Below are 19,229 nucleotides of genomic sequence, written 5' to 3'. Positions count from 1 at the left end.
ATTTCATGGTCATACATCTAAATTTAACATTTTCATTCGATTTAAATATTTTTAATCCTAATTAGCATATTTTATTATTATGCACTATACAGGCCACAAATATCTCATGAGTGAAAGAATGTATCAAATTTGATTAATAAAAGAATTCAATAGAGTAATGTTTATAAGCCAATTATAAAAAAAATTCAATGAAATTATCCTTTATTTTTATTTCTATCAACATTTTAATTATTTTTATATTAATAAATCAAAAAAATATATTAAAAAATAAATTTCAGTTTAATCATTAAACTTATTTTATATAAATATAATAATTATTTTGTTTTTATTAAATTTAGTTGTTTATAAAAATTTAATTTAATTTTTTTGCTACTTATTTTTATTTGTTAAATTGTTTTAGTTTAGAATGTAAGAAAATTAAAAAATAAAATAAAATTTAAAATTGATTATTAAATCATTAGACCTCATAAAACTATAAATTGTATTTATACTTATATAAAGATAAATTTAATTATTAAAGTGATTCCTTTTTAGTCAAGTCCCTTGATTTATTTGATTAATATAAAAAATAAACAGAATAATTAAAATGTTACCAAAAACAAAAATAAAGGATCATTTCATTGGATTTTCAAAAACGAGGAATGAAAATGTAAATTATGCTACACGTGACTGTGTAAGAGCGTGTCATTTCATTGACTCTTACTCGCGGCTTCCCGGGCACACTTCTAAAACACAAGTCTCTGCATATTCAAATTTGAGCCTATAAATTAAACGAGGCGGGCGAGTGTTGTGCAACTCTTCTCTTCAGTTACTTAATTTCTCTGAAGCCTCAGAAATGGAGTTAGACCCTGAAGACGTTTTCAAAGACGAGGAGGATGATTCAGATTCTGAATTCTATCAGGTCCTTCATTTTTTTTATCGTCTCATTTTACTCCAATTTACTTCTAATTGACTCTGAAATTTACAAATTATACTTATTTTTTCGCAGCAAAGAGAATCTTCCAAGGAATTTGTGGTCTATCTTGTCGATGCTTCTCCTAAAATGTTCTCCACTACGTGCCCGGGCGTCAGTCTCCCTCTCTTTTAGTTTTAATGATTTTTTAACTCTATTTTAAATTTTAATTGTTTTGCTTTTATTTTATATTTGTACAGGTTTCATGTTGTTATTTATTTGGTTTCACAGCTAACTGTGCGAAAATTGTGGTTTACTTGAGTTACAGTAGCCTGTCTAGTCAATTTAGCTTACACTTTCAATAGGGTTTGTTTGGTTGCATTTAATTGTATAAATCTTCGTTATGCTGTAATTGAGTGTTAACAAAATCTTGCAAATTGAATCGACTATTTTTGAACATATTAATTCATGTATTGGAACTGATTTCTTCTTGGTCATCAATTTTACTTATATGGTAAAAATGCTACTGAAAGGAATTGATATTATATTATTTGACATCTGTTGATGTATCAATATTGGCAGGAAGATCAAAAGGATGAAACTCATTTTCACATGGTAGTCAGCTGTATTGTTGAATCTCTGAAGACTCAAATCATTAATAGATCATACGACGAAGTTGCAATCTGCTTCTTCAACACCGTAAGATTTTGCTTTGGTTAGATGAAATAGTTTAAACGGTACTTGTTTTATCGAGTGATTGTATACTGGAAAATTGCTTTATTTTTAACCAGTTAGCGTATCATCTTTACATGTGTGTTATTCTCCTTTTGCTCTTTCTCATCTCCTCTAAAAAGAAGAAAGAAAACTTTTTTATGTATGATATATTCCATAATCTTGTCCTCTTTGGCCATTCAAATTTTTCTTTTTGTACTTTGAGAAAATATTACTTTGTTGTCAAAGTTGGTGCACTGTTGTTTTGTAAGCTGTTACATGTCTTTTTGGGTTTGTTTTTAGCCATTTTATGTATTCCATCTCTGTATGCCTCTGTTATTTTTTCTTTCACTCTCTCTATCGTATTTAACAAGAAAGAAAGACATGTATGGATGCTTCTTTTTCCAGCCTTTTCTTTTTTGGGGCATTCAGATTTTGCCCTTTTGTACATTAAGATAACTGACAAGTGCTGAGTTGTAATTATATTATGTTCGCCTTTCTTTATAAATTATTGCAGAGGGAGAAGAGGAATTTGCAGGACCTCAATGGTGTTTTTGTGTACAATGTTGCTGAAAGAGAGTATCTAGACAGGCCAACTGCAAGGCTTATAAAAGATTTTGATAGCATAGAGGGTAAGGGCTTCTCTTCAATCTTTATTTTCTGACTAACTGGGATTGTTTCATATTATTCAAGGCCAGGTCATTCATTGAAGTTGACGGGACATAGTGAATCAACTTGTTTACATTATTGTCATAACAAGACAATTTTACTTTTGCTGAACTGCGAATTTGAGGAATTCATTTTTATATGGAACATCTTGAGTAAATTTCAGTATTTTTTTCCTGCAGAATCATTTTTGAAAGAAATTGGCAGTCAGTATGGCATTGTGTCCGGTTCTAGAGAGAATTCCCTTTACAATGCTCTTTGGGTAGCACAAGCACTTTTGCGTAAAGGGTAATACATAACTATCATCTTTTCACATTTTTTGCCTTGGTTCTGGAATTCAACTTTGTCTTATGTGTTTTCTTATCTTGTGTGAAAATCTTCTCAGATCTGCAAAAACTGCTGATAAACGTATACTCTTATTTACAAATGAAGATGATCCTTTTGGAAGTATGCAGGGTGCGGCAAAAACAGATATGACAAGAACCACATTGCAGCGAGCTAGAGTAAGAAATTCTATTTGGTTTGATTCTTTATGTTCTTTTTTTCTTAAGCTAAAGTTAACTTTGTAAAATCTGGAGTAATCTAATTATTAGAGTCTCCTTATCAGGATGCACAAGATCTTGGCATTTCAATTGAACTTCTCCCCTTGAGCCGGCGTGATGAAGAATTCAAAATTTCACTTTTCTATGCTGTATAGCATGCTTATACCTCTTGATCTTTTCATTAATCTACACGTTTAACATTTGATTTTTTAAGTTAACATCCATGGGTGATGTAAAGAATTGATACAAAATATTATGGATTTCAGGAATTGATTGGACTAGAAGGTGACGAACTTTCTCAATTTATGCCCTCCGCAGGACAAAAGTATGTAATCTGTTTCTTTGTAACTTATTTCTCATATGTTAATAGCATGGGATTTCACATTTTATCGCCTGGCATTGCTTTACAATTTGCAAACTCTTGATCTTTAAGCCTTTGAATTTGGTCTTAGCATTATTCAAACTGGTATCGTAGACATTTACAATAATTAAACAGTTTGGAAGACATAAGATGTGAGAAGTTGAAAATGAGATGATCTGATGACTAAGGTAAGAAGAAGAAAAAAAAAAAGACATAATTAAGCTGAACTAAATGTTGGATAGGAATTTGCAACGCAATATCTATCCAAATGTTTAAGACAATATTTAATGACTTAACGGCGTAAATTTTTTAGTTATTTGCATGACATTGCGTGTTCTGCATTTCTGAAAATATGATTGCATTAAGTTGCACCGAAAAACATGGTTGTTCTTTGTCAAATATCTTATCAACCAAATAAATAAGCTATTAGGTGTGTTTCCAACTATGGGTTTATAATCTCAAACACATTCTGCACACTAATGTCCATTGAACTTGAAGCGTGTCCTTACCTTGTGCTTAATATTTATTCAACTAACTGAGATTTTTCAAAGATCAAATTTTAAACCTTTTGATCATAGAGGCTTTGATACCACGAGAAGTTACTAATGAACGAAATATGTTAAGCTAGTATGGTTTTATTATCTCTAACACCAAAAATTTTGAGAAAGATAAATTTTTGAATTTATACATTGATAAAATTTTCAGTACTTTATTTTTTGGGAATATCATTGATATGGGTAAACATATGCCTCCTTTGGATTGAAGCTATAAAAGTTTTGAGATTATTTTTATTTTTTTAATTTTAGTTCCATGCATATAAACTCTATTTTTTAGTGAATTTATATTTTCCAAATGTATAGAGTTGAAGGTGTTTTTGGAATGGAAGGAAAAAAGGTTTTAATTTTCTTATTCATTAAAATGCGGTTCTCACACAATTCCACATCCGAAGTGACTTTTCATAACCTTCTGTTTTGAGAAATTGTAGTGGGTAAACAATTATGGTGTCTTAATAGATATACCATAACTCTAAGTCAAATCAAATGGTGGGTTTTTCAAAAATCCTTCATCCAAGTATTATAACTAACGTGACCATAATCTTAGTTTCAGCCTAGAATTTGATAAGAAAGAATACCGACATTATTCACCATTATGCTGGATGTTTTTAAGTTTTGCATGCTTGCGGTATTTGCTTTTCATGTAAACTTTGTCTCAATTTCAGAATGGAAGATATGAAAGATCAGCTGAGAAAATGCATGTTTACAAAACGTATTGTAAGAAAAATCACATTCTCAATTACAAGTGGGATGTCAATTGAATTGAATACATACGCCTTGATACGTCCAACTACACCAGGTATACAGGCTCTCTACTTTGTTTTTTATTTAATTATATTAAAGGCCTCCTCTTTTCATCTTGCAATACCTGATAATTGGGGTAACAATTTTATTCCTAGGTGCAATTACATGGCTTAATTCTGTGACCAATCGTCCTTTAAAGGTAATGCTAACTGTCAAGAGTGCATTCTATTTGTTGCATTCATGCATTATTCATATATACAGTTAAAAGCGAAGTCACACAGAAGCTGCACTTTTGATAAGATGCCCAATAGAGTTTTTTATGGTCTGATATCAAAGGGATCTTAGCAAAAGAGTATACATGTACATGCAACTCTTTCGGAGATATGTTTATTAGAAATGTAGAACTAGAAGTTCTAAATTATACATGTATATTAATGTGCATTTATATGGTCATGATATGTAACGTGTGAGTTATAATCTATGATGCATGAAAACTCTGAGGAAACTATGTTTTTTAGTTTTTGAAATGTTTTGCACTTAAAACTCCTCGGAACTCACGAGAAATGTTTCAGAAGTGTTCCGATAAATAACATAAATTAGACACCTGTTTCTAGGAGTAAAGAAGTTTCATCTATTTCTTTTTTCAATATATTAGCTCTTTTTAATTTATAAGTTTTCTTATTCACGTTACCCACAATCAAAAACTCTTCTTATTTCTAAAAATACATTAAATTTTTTCTTTATTTCTGCACTTTGTTTTTCTTTTGAACTTGAAAAAAACAATTAATTCTTAACCTAAACTTAGAAACTCTTTTAATATTTTTATTTTATTTTCTTATTTAGTCAAATATATAATGAGATAAGTTTAAAGAGAATACAATAGATCTATTTTCTTATTGCTGTTGACTAAACAGCACGGTAACGAAATAAGAATTCACGAAACGGACGTCAGAAAACGATATTTTTCAAAAACAAAGGACATGAAAATAATAATTATATAATCAATAAATTTGTAAAGTTATAAATCTTATATGTACTAAATATTGTTTATACATTTACTGTAGCTATGTAAATAAATCATTTAAATATAATCAAAATTTACTAATAACTCCGATATTTAAATGAAATATTTCATTAATTATCATTAATGTATAGTAATCTATTTGCATGAAAATATATATTTATATAAATAAATTTTAATTTATTATTAAATTTTATAATTTTTAATATATATAAAGATATTCCTATGTTTTTATTATTTACCCGTTTCTCCGATGTTTCAATTTCCTATATTTTGAAAGAAAACCGTTTTACGGTATCCGTTTTATTTTCGTTTCTGTGCAGTGTAGGTTATATTTGTCGTTTAAGGAAAGTGACTTGATTAGTCTCTTACTCTCACCTAGCATGCAATTAAACCTTCTACTTTTACCCAGTTTAATGTTGGACTTCTTTAGTTTTGGACCAAAAAAGCCATTTGTTGTTGTAAGACATTGATTAAGTATATTGTATTCTATCAATTATTGCAGAAGTTAATGTTGTATGTGTTTTGTTGTTGTCCAGTTTTTAGAGAAGCTTTTCTTACTTTTTTTTTAATTGCCAATGAGCAAATATTGGATCACAAATTAATTATAGAAAAGGCATACCATTGGTTCGAGATAGCAAATAATAGCACCTATTACCTTTTGTATCTCTTTTACCACCTCTACCACTTTTCCCCCCTTGATTTTTCCTTGAAATCACCTCATAAGAGCTAATTCTAACATCAACATTTACAATTTTAGATAAATATTGAAACTTACACTAGTTATGGCTCCTGGCTGGTGTTATGTAAACATGCAAGTCATGTCAAGTAGGCAAATATTAGATGTTTCCCCTAGTCGTGGAATTAGAACTTTATGCTATTCATGTCTTTTTGCCGTTATAGACTCTAAATTAACATAGTAGGGAGTAAATATTGATTGCGGATATATGTGTCAAAATTGTGCAGACAGAAAGATCTTTCATTTGTGCGGATACAGGTGCACTAATCCATGAATCTCCAAAGCTCGCTCATGCTTATAAAAAGTAAGCTCAATTATATTCTGGTGATTGCATTATCTATTATGTGGTCTCTGTGTCTCTTCTTCTTCTTCTTCTTTTTCTCTCTTTTAGAGCGTTCTTTGTTCTGCTTGCACTATTATGCTATGAGTTCTTCTTACGTATTGACGACCACAATATGTTCTCATATTTTTTTGGAGAAAAAATCATAACCAATTGCTAATATAGGATTTTTTATGTCTCTTTCTAAGATCTTGTTTCACTATGTGAATTTTTAGCCCAGATTTTTAATCCTTTCTGCAGTGAGAATATTATGTTCTCCGTAGATGAGCTATCAGAGATTAAAAGAATTTCAACTGGACAACTTCGTCTTCTCGGATTCAAGCCTCTAAGTTGCTTGAAAGATTATCACAACCTGAGGCCTCCGACATTTGTTTTTCCTAGTGATAAGGTTTGTCTTCTAGTTCTTATTTCGAGAGTTGCTGTAGATATCAATTTTCTAAAGTTCTCTTCTTGATGTACTATGGGTTTTGATGTTTATTTCTATTGATTCTGTCTAATGAAATACAATTTGCATAATTTTCTACTTATAACTGTCTGATTTTGTTAAACTCAATTACCATTTTGAAACTTAAAGATAATTGATTTATTGTTAATGAATTTTTACTGACCTACGTGGTTCAAATCATGTACTAAATTCTTCACTACCATCCATCTTATTACCAGTCCAAAGAAATGGAAAAATCAAGAGAAGTGTATGGTTCATAAAATTGAAAATTTGGATTCTTGTACCCACCACTTTGTTCAGTCATAGATAGCTTGATATTTGGATAAGAAAATGTCAGTCATAGCATAGGGTTAATTTTCATACAGTCCCTAACTTTTCTTCTTCCCCACCTAAACTTTTCAAATTGAATTTGCAACTTTAAACCACCTGAAGTTTATTGAGATCATAGAAAAGTTTTTTCCATCAAATTTACTACTCTTGACTATTATACGACGCGGACATGGCTGTGAAAAATAATATGTAAGTGACTTGTATGTTTTAACATGTCAGTGACACAAGTTTTCTCTCTTCAAACTTAAGATCTGTTCACTATTTTTCTATTTCATCTTATTTTGTTATTTTTTTAAATAGTATAAGTGAACTTAAATTCTTTAATCCTCTTAATTTATGATAGGATTCTTTGGTAGTCTTCATTAAGCGGTTCTTTGAATATTATTGGTTGCAGGAATTGATTGGTAGCACTAGCATTTTCATTGCTTTGCACAGATCAATGTTGCGTCTTAAGCGGTTGGTTTCTTTTCTGTATTTGAAGTTGACTAGCATTTTCATGGTAATATTATATGCATTTGGCATGATTGCGAGGCTATGTATTTATCATGATTTCCTTAGTAAGATAGTTATTAGCACCACTTTATTCCTTCCCTCCTCTTCTTTAATTTGAGCATATGGAATATGCACTAGTAGATGGAGAGCTTCAAGTTGAAGCTTGATGGTTGTGATTTTAAAAAATCACTTTTAATCAGCAAATTGTGATGATGATGGGTGTGTTTACTTTCATCGTACACTTTTCTTCCTGAACCAAACAGAGTATACTTATAAATTAAGTAAAGATCTGGAGTAGATTGGATTTATTTGACCATGCTGACTTTGATTAGTCAGGATTATGCATATTACTTTTATCGATGTTAAATTGGTATTTGATGGATTTATAGAATGTGCTGCACATGGCTGTACAACTGCTGATGATTTAAAACACTTAATGTGATATTTTTCAGTTTTGCTGTTGCATTCCAAGGAGGTTCATCTCATGCTCGATTGGTTGCTCTTGTCGCGCAAGTAAGATTGGCCTTAGCTTAGATATTTGAATAAGCTTGTATCCTGTTGCATGTACTTTCCCTTGCCTGCATTAATGTTTTACATCTATTAGTTAATTTACATGGAGATTGATGGAAAATTAAATAGAGAAAATAATTCATCCACTGTGTAACTTCAGTTATTGAGGCAGATTTATTGATCGTCCTCCTTTGGCTGTAAGTATCTCACATAAGCGGTATGATGCTCTTTAGACAAAGAGAATGCAAACTGAATATAAGAGTTAGAGGACATGTGGTAGGAGCTGTTTATCATCTGTTGAATGGCTAAGATATTAAAGAATAGCTATGTTTAAAAGTGAGATGTGAATGAAGCATCAACCTTATTTTTCACAGGTTCATGCCAGATACCATGAGCATGCATTTGTGGAAGGTCATTAAAGCTGGAGGAAAATGAACACGTTTTCTTTTTACAAAAAATATTGAATTTTCTGTTTCCATATGTAGCATTCTTTTATCAAATATAATTTTGCACAATCTTCCTTATGAAATGATATCTCAAATAATATGACTTCAAGTGAAGCTTGTCATTTAAAGTGAAAATTTACCGTGGAGGCGTGTGGTTCAACTTAATGTCTCAAATAATCTGGCTTTAAGTGAAGTAATTTAATGTCTCAGATAATCAGATTTTAAGTGAAGAAATTGTAATTTGAAGTGGAGTGTAATGTGGAGTTTAATTTCTGTTATATCTGTTGGGTTGCGGTAGGTGTTTGTGTTAAAGGCTGAAGCACTCTGGTTTCCTTGAAACTTAACAGGATGAGATTGTTACTGGCGGCGGTCAGGTTGAACCACCAGGAATGCACATGATTTATCTTCCTTACTGTGACGATATCAGAGATATTGATGAAGAGGTAAAAATAATTCTAGATTTGACATAAATGTCTTGTATGATTGCCTTTCTAACAATGACAGGGTGACTGATTGCAGTTTCCTTCAGAGTCAAATGCTGGAGTAGCTCATGCATCTGATGATCAAATTAAAAAGGCTGCTGCTTTAATTAAGCGTGTGGACCTAAAAGATTTTTCAGTTTGCCAATTTTCGAATCCTGGTAACTTACTATTTTATCTTAGTGATAAAATTAAATTTTTTTCAAAGCCTATTTCTAAGTGCCTTTATCCATGACATGAAATTAATTTAAACGTTTCTAAAGTAATCAGGCTATGAAGAACTTTCGTGCTTCACTTCAAAGGATTGGTTATGTATATGAAAGAATGAAGTTTTATGCATATCCACAGCTGTTACTCATGGCAATTATCTTGCATGTCACCGTCTCTAGTGAAAATGAAAACAAAAAAAGGATATATATTTTCTGAAGCTTTGCCTAATTATGAACTGGAGTTTCTTATAGTTGAAACTTCTGTTCTTGTGGAATTAGGAGAAAACCCGGTAACTATATAAATTACTCCAAGGGATTAGGTTTGGCTTATGCAATCAAACTGTCCCACCGTTTCCTCTATCTCTTTTTCCTTGCATTTGGAGCTTAGGAAAATAATATGCACGGCTGATTTTGTGAAATGGGTATAATAGGCTTGTAGACCTTCAATATGCAGTAGAAACTGGATTATGTTGCATGCATAATTTTTCAAACAAGATAGATGTAATCATTTTGTTGAGTTTTTATGTGAATTATCTGTTAAGAAAACATGGATAGGGTAGTGATTCTGCAGGCAGTTATTTAAAAACCGTACCAGCCGGCTGGACTGGTTCAATCGGAAACCGGTGGCGGCTGGAATTAGAAATCCTGGTTAGGCTATGGTTTAACCGGGTTTTGACCAGTATCAACGAGATTTGGACTGCTTAAATTGTTTTAAAACAGAATTTTAATAATAACAAAAAAATGAAAAAGTTAATAAGAAGGGTTTTAAAGACTGGTCAGACTAGCTGGTTGAACTGATGCAATCGGTTGGTCTGTGAAGGTGTGGCCCATCTGGTTTGGCCACCGGTTCATTTTTTAAAACAATGCTTTCAGGAAGGATGTTTAGTTGATTTTATTATAGTTTTTTAAAGTTATGTCCGGTCTCTACATAGTTTATTTACATGTCACTTATCCTTGTGCTTTAATTAGTTGTCTTTGTCTTGTGGTATTTAACGAAGTTATTTTTGGCAGCTTTGCAGAGACATTATGCAGTGTTGCAGGCCTTAGCTCTAGAAGAAGATGAAATGCCAGAATGCAAAGATGAAACACTTCCTGATGAGGCAGGCATGGCTAGGTAGTTATTCCTTCAACTTATTGTCCTTATACCGTTTTACGTCTTTCTAGCTTTTATGTGCCGTGTCTTCATACACGGATCTAGAATTATTGCTCATGTGAAACATCACTGTTTTACTTCTAATATTTTAATTTCCTTTGTAAGTAGAGTTTCATTTACATAGAATTAAAATATCAGTAGTTTCTAAAAAAAAATGAGAAAAAATAATAAATTTTGACCCTAGCTCAGCAAACAATAATCTGTTAAAATGAATGGTTCCAGACCAGGAGTTGTCAAGGCAATAGAGGAAATCAAGCTTGCTGTTTATGGTGACAAATATGATGAGGAAAATGTCAAAGTAAATGAGACCACAAAGAAAAGGAAAGCAGCTGCCGAAAATGCCAAAGATGAGTCTGCAAATTACGACTGGGCTAGTCTTGCTGACAAAGGCCAGGTTTGAGAATGTTTTCTTTTGATGTGTCATTTTAGATGTCTAATTTCTATTTTTACTAACATTTTAGATTAAATTTTCTTCTAATCTTATTATCTTCTCCAAATAATTGCTACTGCTTAAAATATAATTTACATGAAATTATTAATAAGGATAGAAAAAAAATTAATTAATAACCTTTCTAAGATGAGATGAAAAAAGGATTATTTTGTTTGTGCTATAAATTATTGATTTATTACATGTAAAATTATAGTTTTATATTCATTTAGACTATATAGTAAATTGTTATTCAAATATTAATAATATATATCTTTTAAAATTTAAAAGTTAAACTCAATAGTTGCGTGAAATCGAACTGGATAAGTTAAATTCGATTCGGCTTGACTGGAGATTTTGTTTGGTTTGAGTAGTTTGATTCCTGGTTTTTTCAATTGAAAGCTCACTTCTACATATATACTTGCAAGTTTCATACTTTGGGACAAAAACATTATTAAGCTCTGCCAAAGATATTTTGTTTCAGGTTATTAATAAGTAACAACGCTCCCTGGCTTTATATGTTTTGCAGTTGAAGGACCTGACGGTAGCGGAATTGAAGCTGTACTTGACAGCAAACAAGCTTCCTGTTACTGGGAAGAAAGAAGTTTTGATCAGCAGAATATTGACTCATATGGAAAAATGAAAACCATATGCTGAAACCAAATGGATATACGAAGAAGATAGATACAGGTGCTCATGAATGCCTTATTTTGTAACAGAGTCATGATCAACCAAAAATTCTGCTTTAACTTAATAGCCATCTATGACTAGTTCTAACTTCTAACTAGGCAAAATCTATAACAGGACCCTTGAAGTTTTACTTGTTTTTGTTTATGGGTCCTCCAACTTCATTTTGTTTGTTTTTATGAAATTGACGGATTATATAATTGGTGATAAGAGATTAATACATCCGCAAGCAAAGGAGGCAATAGTCCCAAAATTGAAGAACATACTTAGAGTTCATTGCTTTGGCTAGCATGAGCAGCGAAATTCGTTGAATGATTTACATAAGCCATATGACTATCATGCATAGTGATACACTGAAAAGAAGGGACTTGAGGTCTGGAAGATAGTTGAAAGGGTTTCCGATTGTTCATGCCAATGCTTGAGTTAGTATAGGTAGAAAAAGAAAAGAGTATATATAGGTGGTCTACGACCTATCAGATGCCTATAACCTATCAATTTTAAAATAGTCAAACCACGATCTGCGAGAGTTGATTATAAAATTCTCTCTCGCTTGATATTTTCTTTTTTGAAAGTTAAAAAAATCTTATTAACTCGAATCAGAAGTATTAGAATAGAAGAAAGATTGGAAAGAAATGAATTGATTTTCATTAATTGAAACAATAATCATTTACAGAGTTTTATACTTGAGCTGCTTTTTAGCTTTTACACGTGTACAGCTCATATTTGTTCTTTTAATCTAACGGCTATATTGTTTGAGTGTTCAGTTAACACTGTTAACAATTCTAACGGTTTATATAACAAACTAAATTGCTGACTTGTGTGTTGACTGGATCTTCTTCTGATTTAATTCTAATATCCCCCCTCAAGCTGGTGTGTAAACATCTTGCAGACCCAGCTTGTTTGCAAAGTTATGAAACATTGAAGGAGGTAAAGGTTTAGTAAAAAAATCAGCTAACTGCTGTTCAGAAGAAACTGGAAATAGAAGCATGAGTCCTGATTGTAACTTCTGCCATACAATGTGGCAATCAATCTCTATGTGCTTGGTTCTCTCATGAAAAACTGGATTATGAGCCAAGTATACAACATATTGATTGTCACAATAAACTAATGCTGGTGAAGTTTTGTGTACTTGTAATTCTTCAAGCAGATAAGTTAACCACTGTATCTCACATGTGACATTTGCCAATGCCCTGTATTCAGCCTCAGAGCTAGACTTTGAAACAGTAGCTTGTTTTTTGGTTTTCCATGATACTAAAGAATTCCCCAGAAAAACACAAAAACCAGTAATTGATTTCCTTGAATCTGGACATGTTGCCCAATCTGAGTCTGAGAAGGCTTTCAATTGCTGACTTGTATTTGTAGGAAAAAATAGTCCTTGTCCTGGAGACTTTTTCAAGTACCTTAAAACCCTTGATATAGCTGCATGATGCTTCTCTGTTGGACAGTCTAAAAATTGACTTAACTGTTGTACTGGAAATGAAATATCAGGCCTTGTGTTGCACAAATATATTAACTTTCCCACAAGTCTTCTGTATGCTTGAATATCTGAGTATAATGGACTGTCTTCTTTCACCAATTTTGTTTCAGAAGTCATTGGTGTAGATGCTGGTTTAGAACCTAGGAATCCAGTTTCTGTCAACAAGTCAATGACATACTTCTTTTCGCACAGATTTATTCCTGACTTTGATCTTGCCACTTCCAAACCTAAAAAATATTTTAAAGCTCCCAAATCTTTAATCTTGAATGTACTATGCAAATATGCCTTTATGGAGTCTATTTGAACCAAGTCATTCCCTGCAAGAATAACATCATCCACATACACTAGAAGTGCTGTGAATGAATTATCTCTTGACTTTGTAAACAATGATGAATCTGAACTTGCTTGAATAAAACCTTGAGATTGCAAAGCTTCTGTCAGCTTTAAATTCCACTGCCTACTTGCTTGCTTCAAACCATAAAGTGATTTATTGAGCTTGCAGACCAACTTTGAATCAGTAACTTGAAGCCCTTGAGGAACAGACATGTATACTTCTTCATGAAGATTGCCATGTAAGAAGGCATTGTTGATATCCAGTTGCTGCAAAAACCAATTCCTAGATGCTGCTAAAGCTAAAAGCACACGAATGGTTGTCATTTTTGCAACAGGAGAAAATGTATCTATATAGTCAATTCCATTTTGTTGTGTATATCCTTTTGCTACTAATCTAGCTTTATGTCTTTCTATTGTACCATCACTATTGTATTTAATTTTAAATACCCATTTACATCCTATTGGTATTTTGCCATGTGGTAATAATGTTAAGGACCATGTATCATACTGTTCTAATGCATCTAGTTCTTTTTTCATTGCTTCTTGCCAGCAAACTTGTCTAACAGCTTCATTATATGTCTTAGGCTCTATATTCTTATCAACTTGTACAGAAAAAGCTTTATGATTGACACTTAAATTATTATAAGTAAAAACTTTCTCTAATAAATGTGGTGTAGAAATCACAGAATGAATCTTAGGTAATTGACAGTCATAATCTTTTAAATATGCTGGTTTATGTGTCACTCTAGTTGATTTTCTAACTACAGGCATAGAAGGCAAAATGTTTTGTAATATATTTGTATCATGTGGAATATGTATGGCCTCATTGACATTAACAGTATTTTGCACATTAATATGAGGTAACACAATATACATATCTAATGTATCTATAGATGCAGGCAAAACTAAATCTGTAACAAATGAAGAAGATATATCAGAATCTTGAAAAGGAAAAAGATGTTCATAAAACCTTACATTCCTTGAAATAAAAACCTTCTTAGATTGTATATCATATAATCTATATCCTTTTGTATTAGCAGGATAACCTAAGAACATACATTGAACAGCCCTAGGAGAAAACTTACTCCTGTCATGAGATAATGTAGATGCATATGATAAACAACCAAAGACTTTTAAATCATCAAAACAAGGAACTTTTTTATACAAAATCTCATATGGTGTTTTATTTTCAATTATAGGAGAAGGAACCCTATTTATTAAATATGCAGCATGAGATATACAATCAGACCAAAAATTTAAAGGCATAGAAGCTTGAAATTTAAGAGATCTAGCAACATTCAAAACATGTTGATGCTTTCTTTCTACCACTGAATTCTGTTCAAGAGTATATACACATGTAGTTTGATGTATTATTCCTTTAGATTCATAAAAACTAGGCATATAAAATTCAAGTCCATTGTCTGTTCTAATGCATTTTACTTTAGAACTAAACTGAGTTTCCACATAAACACAAAAATTTTGAACTATGGATCTAGCTTCAGACTTAGCTTTAAGCAAAAATATCCAGGTATACCTACTCTTATCATCAACAATTGTTAAAAAATACCTATGACCATATAAAGAATATGTTCTTGCTGGTCCCCAGATATCTATATGTAAAAGATCAAAACAATTAAGAACAATATATTTACTAATTGGAAAAGGTATTTTCTTTTGTTTTGATATATGACAAATTTTACAGTGACTATCAACTGGAACTTTAATATTTGAATCTATATTCTGTAAACATTTCAACCTAGAACTAGCCAAATGACCTAACCTGTAATGCCACAAACTTTTAGCATTTACAGTATTATTCAAACTATCTTGAACAGACTCATTATTAACAGAATTTTTAACAGAATTAACAGAATTCACAACAGAATTAACAGAATTCATAACAAATTGAGTTTTATCCAGATGATAAAGTCCTTGTATTTGTTTAGCTAATCCAATCATCTTCCATTTGACAATGTCCTGTATTAAACAAACATTTTTATGAAGAAACAAGCAATAATTATACTGAGAGGTCAATTTGCTTGTAGATATAAGATTAAATGAAAATTCTGGAACATAAAGAACATTATGCAAAACAAAATCATCAGAAAACTTAACACTACCAATATGAGTTACTGCAATTTTCTGAGAATTAGGCAAAGTAACAAAAATATTATGCACAACTTTAAATGTAGTGAATGCATCTAATGAACATGCTATATGATCTGTTGCTCCAGAGTCTATAATCCAAGCAAATTTATTTGGCTTCATATTATAAGCACAAGCAACAAACTTATTGAAATTATTAAAATAAGAATAGAAATGTGTACCTTCACCAGGCTTTTCAGAGACAGAAAAATAATTTGTTGAGATAGTATTAACCCTTGGTGAAGATGTAATAGCATTACTACTATTAGTGTTGGCTTGTTGAAGCATTGACATCAAATGCATATACTGATCCTGTGTAATACTTGGCAAAGTAACATTGTTTCCAGTAGAAACTTGCTGCTGGTCATTCATATGCATATTCATCTGATTATTGATTTGATCATTCATCTGACTATTCACAGTTTCAACACATTCATAAGAACCATTCTCATAAGAACCATTCAACTCTTCCTCTTGTGATTGATTTAAGTAATAACTATTTCCCTGATCATCACTAGTCATCATTTGTCCAACTTGATTAACATAGGTTTGTGGTCTAAATTTAGGTTTGTAACCTGGAGGATAGCCATGCTTTTTAAAGCAAATGTCAATAGTATGTCCTGAAAATCCACAAAAACTACACATAGGTTTTCCAACATTAAGATTCTGTGTATAGAACTTTTTCTGTCCCCCCTGTGGTCTAAAACCATTATTACTAACAGTAGCAAAATTTTGTACTCCTTGTCCTCCCTGTGGTCTAAAAGACCTATTGCCATTATAAGAATTGAAATTAGGTCTTCTAGGATAAGAACCTACAGACTGTGCAGCAAAAACAACAGGATCTATGTTTTGAGTAAAACTAATATTTGTTGCAGATTGTCTCTCATGCTGTAAAGTAAGAGAAAACACTTTGTTGATCTTAGGAAGAGGATCTAACATTAAAATTTGGCTTTTAACAACAGAATATGTATCACTTAATCCCTTAAGAAACCTAATAACATAATCACCTTCTTGATGATCTTTAACAACCTTTAGAGCATTACAATGACATTGAGGGTTACAAGAACAAACAGGCACATTCCTAAGATTAATATACTCATCCCAGAGAATTTTCAATTGAGTGAAATAATCTGTAACTGAAAGATTATTTTGCTTAAAAGCATAAATTTCTTCTTGTAGATCAGAAACTCTTACCGCATCTCCTTGACAAAATCTATCATTTAAATCTTTCCAGACTTCACTTGCATTATCCAGCCATAACACACTTTGTGCAATAGAAGGAGATAAAGACTTCAAGATCCAAGAAAGGACCATAGTATTGCATCGTTCCCAAACAGGATAGATTTGATCTTCTTTAGATGGAATAGGAATGCTACCATCAACAAATTTTAGCTTATTTTTAGATAATAAGCACATTCTCATGGATCGAAACCATGAATGAAAATTTTGCCCATTCAGTGATGGAGAAACAAGAATAAGAGATGGATTTTCATTTGGATGTAGGTAAAAAGGACTTGAAGTATTTTCTTCAGTGTAAAAAGTAGACATTATAAAGATTCAACAAAGAAATAAGAAAAGATTATATTAAAGAACTGATATGAAAAATTGATTAATGATTGAGAAAAAAGATGATGAATATCAAAGAAGAAGAATGTAAATTTCTGATCTGAAAATAACTGCTTTCAATCGGAGAAGATGAAGTTTAATCAGAAAAATAACCGTTTTTCAGCGGAGCAAAGATTGCTTTGATACCATATTAGAATAGAAGAAAGATTGGAAAGAAATGAATTGATTTTCATTAATTGAAACAATAATCATTTACAGAGTTTTATACTTGAGCTGCTTTTTAGCTTTTACACGTGTACAGCTCATATTTGTTCTTTTAATCTAACGGCTATATTGTTTGAGTGTTCAGTTAACACTGTTAACAATTCTAACGGTTTATATAACAAACTAAATTGCTGACTTGTGTGTTGACTGGATCTTCTTCTGATTTAATTCTAATAAGAAGCAATTATAGTCGTAAGAAATTCAGGATAGTTTGAAAACCATTCCTGACGACGTGAAGTGAACCAAGCATTAGGTAATCCATAGTGGAACGCTATACTTGTAGAAAAGATATTCTAGAACTACTATGTGACGACTTTGTACTCATAGATTAACTAGATTCATGGTTTCAGCTTTAATTAAAACAGCACTTTTGCAATTGTCAAAGTGTGAGTTTGTGAGAACTTGAACCTCTATATGAATGTTTTCGTCAATCTGGTTTAACAGTTGCAAATAGTGCCAAATATATACACATGCTAATCAAATGCTCTATTTTATAGAAATGAAATACAGTTTAGTCTCCTAATTTAGTTTAAAACATTATTGATCCACATTTATGTTTATAACAATCAATTACTAGTAAAATAAGATTTTAATAGATAATAACAATACTTATAAAAAATGATTAATTTTCCTATTATTTTAAAATTATTTAATTATGGATTAATTTATTATAAAAATCGCTTAAGAGGTTATATTTTTTTATCAACAAAATTGTATTCGGTAGAAGATATATTTTGGTTTAGAACGATACCACTTGTCCAATCTTTTCTACTTATTAAGAAAAGGCTTAATCATTTGATAAGTATCTCATCTTTTTTTTTTTTTACTTATAACTCTAATTTATTAAATCTTTAATTTTATCCTATTTTTTAATTTTCAGTTTCAATTGAAGTCATTTATTTAAATGAAAAAAGTTTTAATATGCCACCCATATCACCTTCTGTTTAGATTTTTTTATATTAAAAAGGCAAATTCAAACTATTTGAAAGGAATATTTGAATTTGTTTTCTACTCCTATTTAAGTAGATAGTTATATTTGAAACTGAAAATGAAATATGAATTAAAATTAACACTTTTAAAAGTTTACACCATAAATAAGAATTTAAAAAGATGAAGTATTTGTAAACGATTAGTCGTTAAGAAAAACACGTGCTTCATCAACTATTAAGAGCTAAAATTTAAAATCACACAAATAAAGCTCACTAAAAATATATATCCAAAATTGTTGCAAGTCTGGGAAGAATTTCAAGTGTTTCTAGAGAACAAATAGGACGTTGTCTACTTGTTGCGTTCTTTTTCGTTTGGCTTAATGGCAAAAAAAACCCAAACCCTTACGACTTGTTGCAATTATATTCAAACCTTTTAATTTTTGCAATAATATCCAAATTGCATTATTTTGTTGCAATAATATCCAAATTGTACTTTTTATGTGAATTTTTTTGAGTTTTTTGTCATTTTTTGGGACTTTTACTATATTATTATACATCAAAACATAATAATAGCTTAATATCTTAATTAAAACAACAAGTTTAGCCATCAATTTGACTATTATTGCTACAAAAAATACAATTTGGATATTATTGCAACCAAAAAATGCAATTTGGATATTATTGCAAAAATTAAAAGGTTTGGATATAATTGCAACAAGTCGTAAAGGTTTGGGTTTTTTTGCCATTAGACCTTTTCGTTTTCATTA

General features: G+C 31.0%; 1 protein-coding gene across 1 annotated transcript; it reads left to right on the top strand.

The window, feature by feature from the left end:
* The first annotated feature begins 727 nt into the window (after positions 1–727).
* Positions 728–11,968, top strand: LOC126679233 (ATP-dependent DNA helicase 2 subunit KU70). Its single transcript, XM_050374222.2, has 19 exons — positions 728–901; positions 989–1,066; positions 1,475–1,591; positions 2,121–2,235; positions 2,452–2,557; positions 2,655–2,772; positions 2,877–2,960; positions 3,078–3,136; positions 4,392–4,525; positions 4,626–4,669; positions 6,458–6,534; positions 6,811–6,958; positions 7,740–7,801; positions 8,290–8,350; positions 9,141–9,236; positions 9,313–9,433; positions 10,493–10,595; positions 10,857–11,028; positions 11,591–11,968. Exons 1-19 carry the CDS (start codon positions 836–838, stop codon positions 11,702–11,704), a joined length of 1,875 nt encoding a protein of 624 aa, XP_050230179.1. The 5' UTR covers positions 728–835; the 3' UTR covers positions 11,705–11,968.
* Positions 11,969–19,229: the final 7,261 nt, after the last annotated feature.

The sequence above is a fragment of the Mercurialis annua genome, linkage group LG4, assembly GCF_937616625.2.
Source record: "Mercurialis annua linkage group LG4, ddMerAnnu1.2, whole genome shotgun sequence".
Taxonomy (NCBI): domain Eukaryota; kingdom Viridiplantae; phylum Streptophyta; class Magnoliopsida; order Malpighiales; family Euphorbiaceae; genus Mercurialis; species Mercurialis annua.
Note: the sequence above shows the minus strand (reverse complement) of the source record. Positions and strands in the feature narration are given on the sequence as shown.

What these genes read in the sequence shown, in the direction of transcription:
- LOC126679233 (XM_050374222.2), top strand. Translation starts at nt 836, where the DNA reads ATGGAGTTAGACCCTGAAGACGTTTTCAAAGACGAGGAGGATGATTCA. An exon ending in TTGTTTTTCCTAGTGATAAG is followed by an intron (nt 6,959 to 7,739) that starts GTTTGTCTTCTA and finishes TATTGGTTGCAG; the next exon opens with GAATTGATTGGTAGCACTAG. An exon ending in TCAGAGATATTGATGAAGAG is followed by an intron (nt 9,237 to 9,312) that starts GTAAAAATAATT and finishes GACTGATTGCAG; the next exon opens with TTTCCTTCAGAGTCAAATGC.